The following is an 11,284-nucleotide window of genomic DNA, read 5'->3' on the forward strand; positions in this document are numbered from 1 at the left end:
TGAAGTGCTGAGCGCTCCTTGCCAGCCTGTAGCGTGTCACAATGCTTCACGATTTATTTCTTAAAATGGCAGGCTATAGCCGAGAAATACCACTAATAATACAGTCTAGGTACGGCTACCTGGCCAGCTCCTGATTCATTTAGACTTAGTATGTTGTTTAATAGCCTGTTATGCATGTGGCATTAAAATTTCAAACTTGTAGCGCAGCCTCTGAATGTCATAGAGACAGACCAAAGATATCCCATATGCATCGGAGTCACGTCTTTCCCCCGGAATTGTTTACAGCTTTTCTGTTGTTGTTGCATAAAACATTGCAGACTTAAGCGTCGTCATAGACTGTTTTATATAATCAAGTCCATTACMTTTTTCCTAAATCTTAAGCTAACAAGGGGTAGGACTATGCTTTAAGCATCAATACCCTCACATACCCCTTCAATTCGAGCCATGGTTTTAACATAACACACCAAGCCCACTGACACTGAGATATTTAAGGAGTGCATGTTGGAATTGGTTGAGAAAAATCTATGGATAGAAGACTATAATTTGTCTGTCAAACAGGTAGGCCTACCTCTTTTATTTCTTGAAAGGGAAGAAATAGGCTCCAACACAAAGCCCTCCTGTTGTTAGTAGCCTCAAGTCAAAGTAAAATGAAGACTGTTTAAATGAATTAGGCTTCTCAAATTAGTCTACTTTCAGCACCCATGTCCACCTCCACGGCAGCCGCATCATGGTAATGTAAGTTATGTAAATTACTAGAATAATGGCTTATGAGGTCAATAACTCTGATAAATATCTTCATTATGGGCAACAAAATATATTGTTTTTATTCAAATCAATTATAGGAGTAGCAAGCTTACCTCTGGTCCTCCTTCTCATCTTCAAGCTCTTCCTCAAACTGAACAGGACACCAGTAGACTTAGTCCTCCCTCAAACTGAACAGGACACCAGTAGACTTAGTCCTCCCTCAAACTGAACAGGACACCAGTAGACTTTAGTGTCACTCATCAATCTGAACAGGACACAATAAGGCCCTAGTCCTCCCCTAAAACTGACACACAGGGAGCACCAGTAGCGACTTTAGTCCTCCATCGAAAGCTGAAACAGGACACCAGTAGCTTAGCCTTGCCTGCCATCAACTGAACAGGACCACAGTAGGCCTAGTCCTCCCTCAAACTGAACAGGACACCAGTAGCCTAGTCCTCCCCTCAAACTGAACAGGACACCAGTAGCCAGTCCTCCCAAACTGAACAGGACCACATAGGCCTAGTCCTCCCTCAAAGAACAGGACACCAGTAGCGCTAGTCCTCCTCAAACTGAACAGGACACCAGTAGGCTAGTCCTCCTCAAGACCCTGAAAACACCAGTAGCCTAGTCCTCCCTCAAAACTGAACAGGACACCAGTAGGCCTAGTCCTCCATCAAACTGAACAGGATACACAGTAGGCCTAGTCCATGCACACAGATATTGCATATTTTTTACAAATAAAAAATATTGGAAGAAGCCTTTGACTCGCTTCCTTGAATGTGTTCAGTGTCACACAGCACAGCCATTGGTTAGGAAGCACAAAATGGTTTCCATCAGTAAGGCAGGGAAAGCCAGGGCTCATGATAGCCTGTCCATTGCAGTGTGTAATGCCAGTGTAGCCAGTTATTATATACATCATCCCAGCAGTGCCAAAAAAACTCAGGAAGGAAGTTACATTTTCTTAGAAATAGTAACTTTTCCCTGTGGCTTCTACGACTATGCTCTGCGTTAACCTAATAATATAGGTATGGATGATTCGTGAGACCAAACTATGTGCTTACTGATATAGAACGCCCAGCAGAGAATCAGGGATGAGGGCATCATCGGGATCTAATAAGCAACTCATTCTCAAACCCTGAGCAATATGGCATTTAATCAATTATAAACCCTGTCCTCTAACTGAAATTGAAAAAACATTACCCTCCCCCATTTATCCTCCCGGGTGCGGAAACAAATGTGAATATCGAGCCGTCTCACTAACGAATCATCTTGGGAACGCCTTAGGTCCTAAAGCAAGGAATGCTACATGGCTACCGGAGACGACTAATGGTCCCTAGCTAGGCTACCGTAGAGACGTGTGGGATGATATGGTCTGCCTACTAAAGGCTACCGTAGAGACTGGAATAATGACCCTACTAGAGCTTACCGTAGAGACTGGGATAATGACCTTACCTACTAGGCTACTCCTGTAGATTACTGGGATAATGGCGACCTACGTAGGCTATCGTGTTAAGATGAGTGGGTATCAAATGGCTCCTACTTAGGCTACGTACGAGTACCTGCGACGATAGTGTACGCCTACTATGGCTACCGTAGAGACTGGGAGTACACTGACCGCTACTTAGGTCTTTAACATCTGGTACGCCTATCTTGCGGGAAGATAATTACGACGGCTACTATGAGCCTACCATATCACGTAGTTGATCTGGTATAATATGGCCCTACTAGGAGCTACGTAGTAGGACTTTGGCGATAATGTCCCTACTTAGGCTACCGTAGAGGACTGGGGATTAACAATGCTCGCTGCCTAGCGTCTAGGCTACCGTAGAGCGTCGGTTAATGCGTCTCTTAAACTGAGCCGTACCGATAGGTTCCCTGCCCTAGATCGTGTAAATCCCACAGTAGGCTCTGTAGTGATCCCGACGTAATGGCCCCGTACTATGGCTTACCGCTAGATGAGCTCGGGTCAATAATGACAACCTCCACTAGGCCCTACGTGAGACTGGATAATGGACCTACTAGGCTGACCGGTAGATCTGAGTCTGTTGGATATGAACCCTACTAGCTACCGTAGGAGACTAGGTATAATGGTGCTCCTAGCTAGGCTACCGTTAGAGATGTAAGATAATGGCCCTACTAGGCTACCGTAGAGACTGGGATAATGGCCCTACTAGGCTACCATAGAGACTGGGATAATGGCTCTACTAGGCTATCGTAGAGAATGGGATAATGGCCCTACTAGGCTACCGTAGAGACTGGGATAATGGGCCTACTAGGCTACCGTACAGACTGGGATAATGGCCCTACAGAACATATTGTAATTGAGCATGTTAATCACATGCAGATAATCTCCCACCATGTCTGAATAATGCTGTAATGCCTTTTAGATACTCTGCCTGCATCCCAAATTACACCCTATTCCCTATATAGTGCACTACTTTTAAAGTAGTGCACTATATAGGGAATAGGGTGCCATTTTGGACGTCCACTGAGTCTCTGCAGAGTTTGCCTCTATTGTTGGAAGCAAACATTGTCCATAAATCACCACATTGTCGTTAATCCGTCTCTACCTCATTGGAAAGCCTGTAAAATCTCCTGGGTTTCAGTTCAGATTCACTAGAAGTAGCCGGGTGACTTGAAGTGCCTGCTGGAGAGGGATGAAGATTTTTTTTACAGCAGGAACAGAAACCCCATCAGCTCTCCACTGACACCCTCAAGCCTGATCTGACGGGCAGCTTTGCGTAGTTTCGGATAGGTGGAATGGCATGGGATTGAGTCCCAAATTGTACCATATTCCCTATATAGTGCACCAGTTGGTCAAAAGTAGTGCACTACAGTATGTAGGGAACAGGATGCTTTTTGGGACACACAGCAATGCTCACTGAAAGCTTATTTTTAAATGAACCACTCCTGGGGGATTAGTTCAGGGACACAATGCAGTCTGTGTCAAGCTTTTCCCCCCAAAACTCTTCCATTTTCACATATTCATTCTCATCCCTGCCTGTTGGTCTCTCCAGTCCTTTGGTAAATTAGTATCCCTTGAAACCATTGTGTTGTGTCCACACCTGGATCCCATTGACTCCTGCRTTCAGGCCAACGAGACTGTGCCTCTGGGAGTGACTGCAGTAAAACACAATTAAAACCGGCTTGAAGTCGTTTACTCAACTCCCTCACACACACACACATTACACTAATTGCAAAGTTCTGTTGGGTTGGGCGACATGTCCTCCCCACCCACCAGCATTTAATGTCTAAAAGTTAATACCGAGTTATAACTAAGTTAATACCGAGTTATAACTAAATTAATACCTAGTTATAGCTAAGTTAATAGCGAGTTATAGCTAAGTTAATACCTAGTTATAGCTAAGCTAATACCGAGCTATAACTAAATTAATACCTAGTTATAGCGAGTTATAACTAAGTTAATACCTAGTTATAGCTAAGTTAATACCGAGTTGACTAAGTCTGTACTCGAGTGACTGCATTATTCCAACAGACTTTAGAAAGTACTCAACAACATTTCAGTCGTGTTTCTAAATACTCCTCCACACATTTCAGCTTTCTCTCTAAATCACAAAACCCTGATCACCCACAGGGTTACATAAGTTGCTGTAGTTTGGTATAACATGATAACTAGATAATACTAAAGGAGAGAATGACTGAGGACTTTGGAGAGCATTTTAAGTAGCATCGTCTGTGACTAATCCGCTGAAAAGGTGATAGACCGATGCCTCAGATTGCTCTTGACCTTTAACCCCTGACATCATGTTGACTGCAGATGGCCAGAGACATGGGTGTGCGTCCCAAATGGCAATCTAACCCCTACATAGTGCACTACTTTTGACCAGAGCCATATGGGCCCTTGTCAAAACAAGTGCACTCTAGCACTATATAGGGAATAGGGCTCTGGTCTAAAGTAGTGCACTATATAGGGAATAGGGCTCTGGTCTAAAGTAGTGTACTATATAGGGAACAGGCTCTGGTCTAAAGTAGTGCACTATATAGGGAATAGGGTGCCATTTGGGACGTATGCTGGTTAATCTCTGCTTGCCAGATGCTAATGCATCRGAGGTAGTAATGGGGCAGCACCTTCTGCCAATGGAAGACAATTTACAGCATCTTCACCGGACAAATCATCTTATGGACGGTTCACAATATTCTTGCTGGCATTGCATCGAACGTAAATCCTTCCAACTGGAGTGACAGATAGCTTAGCAGATAAACAGAACGTGGAAAGTGGGCCAGCACAATTGCCATTGGCTTTTTGGTGATGTAACTCTCACCCCCATGCCCCCCTACCCCTTTCCACATATGTAATCCTCCACCTCCTTGTGATTTTGGCAGGAGAGGGCCCTGGGTCTTGCCTGCTAGCTTTACGAGCTGTTAGAATCGCAGAAGCCATCTTGTAAACAACAAATTAAATGAGAAAAGATCACGAGAGACTGCATAACCTGCCTTGAAGAGACCATAAATCTAATATGGGGGGGGGTGGGGGGGAGTGGGGGGGGGGGGGTTGGCCTGCTAGAGGAGCGCTGCTTAGAATAATTACGACCTGGGAATTTCTCCTTCCTCCACCCCTCAAGAGGACTGCTCCAACAGGAAGCTATGATGTGAGAGCTGATCTACAGAGGAGGAACTTGTGGTTTTGTAAATGTAGGTGACTGTTATCTAACTCCGAGGATGTCCCCTGTCAAAGTCTTTAGCACAGATTAAAGTAATAGTAGTGGAGAAAGTCGATTGTGATACGAGAGATCCCAAAATGTTGTTCAGACTTCCAATTTTTTGGTCTCATTTGAATCCGTTGTGTAGTGGTAGAGCCTGCTGATTGGCTGCGGTGTTTTGGGACCGGCCTGGGGACAGCTAGGAGGCTCGTTGCTTCACATCCCAGGTTTACATCCTCGAGCTGGGAGGAACAATGAGACGCATAGCCCCTGTCTGGTGAGGAATAGGGTCATCAGTGTTGAGCACAGAAACAGTGATGCCACAAATAACCCAAGTTGAACAAAGGAAACAAGGATTTTTTTCCATTTTTTTTTTTTAAAGCTTTGTCTTGGTATGTGGGTCTACAGGGCCAGACACAGACAATAATTGTTCTGGCAGACCTACTGATATTGCTTGTTAATACTGTACATTTAGAACACACAAATTGTCACACTGACATGCCATACAAAACAGGCAACACTGACAAGAGAGAGAAAGAGAGAGACTGTGGCATTGCAAACACAGTGGAGCCTTCTCTCCACATCAGCCAGTGTGTGTGTGTGTGTGGGGGGGGGGTCTTGTCCTCTAGTGAACCAGACATTTCTTAATCACGTAGTCCCACACACCCCAACTGCATGCAAAAACACTGACCATTTCATTCCACTAAATCAGAGACAGACAGCGTCGACACTGACTGGTCTGTCCTCCATTCCCTCACCTGTATTGGACGGAGGAAGGCTTGAGCCCTCCTCGTAAACACTAAGGCTGCATCCCAAATGGCACCCTATTCCCTATATAGAACACTACTTTTAACCCCTATGAGCGCTGGTCGAAAGCAGTACACTACATGTGTAGTGAGTATGGTGCCATTTGGAACAAACACAAGATGCACTCTGAGATGAGGCAGAGAGAAAACCAACAGGATGGTAGACATGAGGAAGGGAAGGGTTTCCTCACCGTTGATTACCTGGGGTTGCGTCTCAAATAGCACCTATTCCCTATACCAGGGTCGCCAACCCTGTTCCTGGAGAGCTAAACCGTCCTGTAGGTTTTATCCAACCTTGTTCCTGGAGAGTACCTGCTGTAGGTTTTTGCTCAACCCTGTTCCTGGAGAGCTACTGTCCAGTAGGTTTTAACTCCAACCACTGTTCCTGGAGAGTACCCTGTCCTGTAGGTTTTAACTCCAACCTGTTCCTGAGAGATACCCTGCTGTAGGTTTTTTGCTCCCAACCCCAGTATGTAACTAACCTGATTCAACCTTATCACACAGCTAATTCTAGAATCGGTACACTAGATAGGGTTGGAGTGAAAACCTACAGAGGGTTTCTCTCCAGGAACAGGGTGAGTGAAAACCTACTGGCGGTAGCTCTCCAGGAACAGGGTTGGAGTGAAAACCTACAGAGGGTTTCTCTCCAGGAACAGGGTTGGAGTAAAACCTACCTGGGGCGGTAGCTCTCCAGAACAGGGGGGGTGAAAACCTACAGAGGGTTTCATCTCCAGGAACAGGTTGGAGTTTAAAACCTACTGGGACAGTAGCTCTCGCAGGAACAGGGTTGGAGTAAAACTACGGACAGTAGTCTCCAGGAACAGGGTTGGAGTGAAAACCTACAGGAAGGGGTCTCTCTCCAGGAACAGGGTTGGAGTTGAAAAACCTACAGCAGGGTCTCTCTCCAGCACAGGGTTGGAGTGAAAACTACAGCAGGTCTCTCTCAGGAAGGGTTGGAGGAAAACCTACAGGAGGGTCTCTCTCCAGGAACAGGGTTGGAGTAAAAAGCTACTGACAGTAGCTCTCCAGGATACAGGGTTGGAGTAAAACCTACAGCAGGGTCTCTCTCCAGGAACAGGTTGGAGGAAAAACCTACAGGAGGGTCTCTCTCCAGGAACAGGTTGGAGTTAAAAACCTATCGACAGTAGCTCTCCAGGAACAGGGTTGGAGTGAAAACCTACAGCAGGGTCTCTCTCCAGGAACAGGGTTGGAGTGAAAACCTACAGCAGGGTCTCTCTCCAGGAACAGGGTGGAGTGAAAACCTACAGCAGGTCTCTCTCCAGGAACAGGGTTGGAGTGAAAACCTACAGCAGGTATCTCTCCAGGAACAGGGTTGGAGTTAAAACCTACTGGACGTAGCTCTCCAGGAACAGGGTTGGAGTGAAAACCTACGGAGGGTCTCTCTCCAGGAACAGGGTGGAGTTAAAACCTACTGGACAGTCAGCTCTCCAGGAAACAGGGTTTGGAGTGAAAACCTATCAAGCAGGGTTCTCTCCAGGAACAAGGGTTGGAATGAAAACCTACAGGAAGGGTCTCTCTCCAGGAACAGGTTGGGGTGAACCTACGGACGTAGCTCTCAGAAAGGGTTGCAAGTGAAAACCTACCAGCAGGGTCTCTCTCCAGGAACAGGTATGGAGTGAAAACCTACAGGGAGGGTCTCTCCCAGAACAGGGTGAGTGAAAACCTACTGGGCGGTAGCTCTCCAGAACAGGGTTGGAGTGAAAACCTACAGCAGGTTCTCTCTCCAGGAAACAGGGTTGGAGTGAAAACCTACAGCAGGGTCTCTCTCCAGGAACAGGGTTGAAGTTAAAACCTACTGGACAGTAGCTCTCCAGGAACAGGGTTGGAGTGAAAACCTACAGCAGGGTCTCTCTCCAGGAACAGGATTGGAGTTAAAACCTACTGGAGGGTCTCTCTCCAGGAACAGGGTTGGAGTTTAAAACCTACTGGAGGGTCTCTCTCCAGGAACAGGGTTGGAGATGAAAACCTAACAGGAGGTCTCTCTCCAGAACAGGGTTGGAGTTAAAACCTAACTGGACAGTAGTTCTCTCCAGGAACAGGTGGAGTGAAAACCTACAGCAGGGTCTCTCTCCAGGAACAGGGTTGGAGTTCAAACCTACAAGCAGGGTCCTCTCTCCAGGAACAGGGTTGGAGTGAAAACCTAAGCAGGGTCTCTCTCAGGAACAGGGTTGAGAGTGAAAAACCTACAGAGGGTCCTCTCTCCAGGAACAGGGTTGGAGTTAAAAACGTACTGACCGGTAATCTCACTCCAGGAACAGGGTTGGAGTGAAAAGCTACTGGAACGGTACTCTGCCAAGGAACAGGGTTGGAGTTAAAACCTACTGGACGGTATCTCTCCAGGAACAGGGTTGGAAAGCACTGCCCTATACAGAACACTACTTTTGACCAGAGCTCTATGAGTGCTGGTCAAAAGTAGTGCACTAAATAGGGAATAGGGTGTCATTTGGTACACAGCCTTGGAAATAACCAATAGAACTACAGCAAACGGACAACATAGTAGTTGAAGGGTACCTACATAAGGGATTTATTACACATTCATAAGCCATACATAATACTTAATAAATGCTTATGTACTGTTTATTCATGTGTGTTATGAAGTCCTTATGTACGTACCATTTAAATAAAGTGTTAACCAACCTATCATTAACTCTCTCTTGTTCTGATACACAGCCAATTGAACCCTTATTCTGCATAACTATGTAGATTACACATGACATCATCATGCACCTGTTTTGGTCTCCTACGGACATATATTTTATTTGACTAGCTGTTATCATTAGCACATCTGTCGCTCACCAGGTTACAGTTGTTTGGTTTTTAAATTGATTGCAAAGTGAAGACAGTCCCTCATTAGAATGTCTTTCTACCTCCCACATTCGGATGTGCTTTRCTGTGTCCTGAAAACAAGCAACGCTTTGGCAACGAAAGACAAATTGATTCCTCCACATTACTACCAAATGCCAAGCCGAACTGCCACCCAGTAAACAGACTGGCAAATCTTTCAAACTCATATTTGACAGTATGTGTATTGTTCCCCTCTTAAATAATGATGTCTGCCAAACTGATCCAATTCATCTGCAGTCCTCCAACACTTGTGTTTATATATCCACGCCACGSGAAGTCCGAGAAACAAGGTTTCTAAAGGTTTGTATCTTTAGATTGGAAGCCGCTCAACACTTGTACTGTGTATCCCAAGAGRGAGGAAATCAGCTTCATACATAAACTGGATTTCACTAGAACGGTTTCTGTTATAGCCTCCCTTCTCRGTTTCAGGAGTCAGTGAAAACAGTGCAAAATTATGATCCAATGGAAAAAAGCTCCTACTCCCGGTAGTGGATATATCAGCATCCATGAGRATCTTTCTTTATAAGCTGCTTTTTAAAAACAGACAGAGGACCCTGATATGGGGCCATATTGAGATATGGGACCTTTACTGGCTCTCACTGGAAAGGCCCTGAGCCGAAACTGTTATCCCACTGAGAACACTGCTGCTCYAACTGGTCTAGCAGTCTGTCCACCGAGTCCTCCTTATTGTCCAGCTTCAGGTACCTGCGGGCACAGCCCAGGTCTAACCGGGGCCAGCTGCAGTGCCTCTGCTCCTCTACGGGGGTGAGCTCCAGGGGCTCCACACCGCCACACCCAACCATGTTCACACACACGTCTGAGCTGGGCTCACTCCGCACTCTCTGTGGGTCTGCCCCAGGTCCCCCGGGTCGCATGGCCCCTTCCTGTAGACGTATTACAGTCTGGGGCCCGTGAGGGCCGGGGTTAGTCCTGTAGCTCAGACTGTGGGAGCGCCTGGGCAGCGTGGCCGTGACCTCCGACCTCTCCCAGTCATCCCCTCCAAGAGTAGACATGGAGCTGGCTGACAACAGACAGTTGTTGAGCTTAAAGAGGTGAGCGGGCTGGGGGTCCGGGCTGAAGCCCCSTACCCTTGGCCCACCACCACCACCGGCCCTCCCCGTGTTGAAGCCCATCTTGCTGGAGTTGCATGAGTTGGAGTGGGAGGAGTGGAGGGAAGGGGTGGAGGCTGAGTCCTGGTGGTGTAGAGCCTCCGTCTGTACGGTGGCCTGCTGGTACATACGGTCAGTTACCCTCTCCTCCGCTCTGCTGTCTCTGGTCGTCTGCAGCAGGGGCTCTGAGCTGGCTAGCTGCTGCAGATAGAGGATGTTAAGGTGGGTGGCAGGCAGACTGCTCACCCACTGGTAGTGTCTGGCCATGGAGTTGGCTGCTGCCATGTCTGAGAGGTCGGCYGAGGGCAYGGCCGCCGACACCGAACAGATGACGCTCCGCATCTGGGCCAGCAGCATCTGGGTCTCYCTGTCGCGGTTCTCGTACAGCACCGTGTTGGCACAGATGAGGATRAACAGCCCCACGCCCATGATGACTGGTCCCAGGAGCTTCATCCGCTCACTGTGGATCAGACTGGGTACAATATCGGAGTGCAGATATTGGCCTCACTTAATGCTCTTTGTGGCTTTGAATGGAAGCGAACGTCTTCGCCCATGGCAGCGATGTCTTCTCTGAACATCTAGTGTAGTTTTTCGAAGTCGCTGGCCAAGAAGTAGTGGAGGAGCTGGTTAGTAAGCAAACATAAATGGGGAGGACACTCCATTATGCAACTAAACTCTGCACATGATTTGTGGGAATTAGATGTCTCGACAATGCGGAGGGCAGTGTTGTTATGTCCATATATTGGGTCTGATTTGGTCATGTAGTGACAGTACTGTTATGAATTAGAATTTGATAGTCCTATGGAAGACACAGATAGTGGGAGGCCCCATATGGGAGGGGGGGGGCGAAGGTTCTGGAGGCGGACCCGTGTTCATTCAATCTCACTCTAAACCTAACTAAAGGGCTTTGCATGAATCTCGAAGAACAAATGATGATCCGGCTGAGCCATTTGGTGTCCATACTGTACTGTCTGGTGTAATGCATCATTTATTCAAATCGTTGACAGAAGAAGACCATAGGCTTGTTGCCTTTTTAAAGAATAGAGCCATTGCTAAAATTAAAAGCTTCATTCACATTCTTATAATTTGTAATAATTGT

The 11,284-nt window shown here is 46.8% G+C and overlaps 1 protein-coding gene across 1 annotated transcript; it reads right to left on the reverse strand.

The window, feature by feature from the left end:
• Nucleotides 1-8,956: 8,956 nt before the first annotated feature.
• On the reverse strand, nucleotides 8,957-10,655 carry LOC139025004 (transmembrane protein 200A-like). The gene has a single exon (XM_070440020.1). The coding sequence runs from the start codon at nucleotides 10,636-10,638 to the stop codon at nucleotides 9,673-9,675; it is 966 nt and encodes a 321-aa protein (XP_070296121.1). The 5' UTR covers nucleotides 10,639-10,655; the 3' UTR covers nucleotides 8,957-9,672.
• Between the last annotated feature and the right edge of the window lie 629 nt (nucleotides 10,656-11,284).

This window comes from Salvelinus sp. IW2-2015, unplaced genomic scaffold, assembly GCF_002910315.2.
Source record: "Salvelinus sp. IW2-2015 unplaced genomic scaffold, ASM291031v2 Un_scaffold2126, whole genome shotgun sequence".
NCBI classification, from domain to species: Eukaryota; Metazoa; Chordata; class Actinopteri; order Salmoniformes; family Salmonidae; genus Salvelinus; species Salvelinus sp. IW2-2015.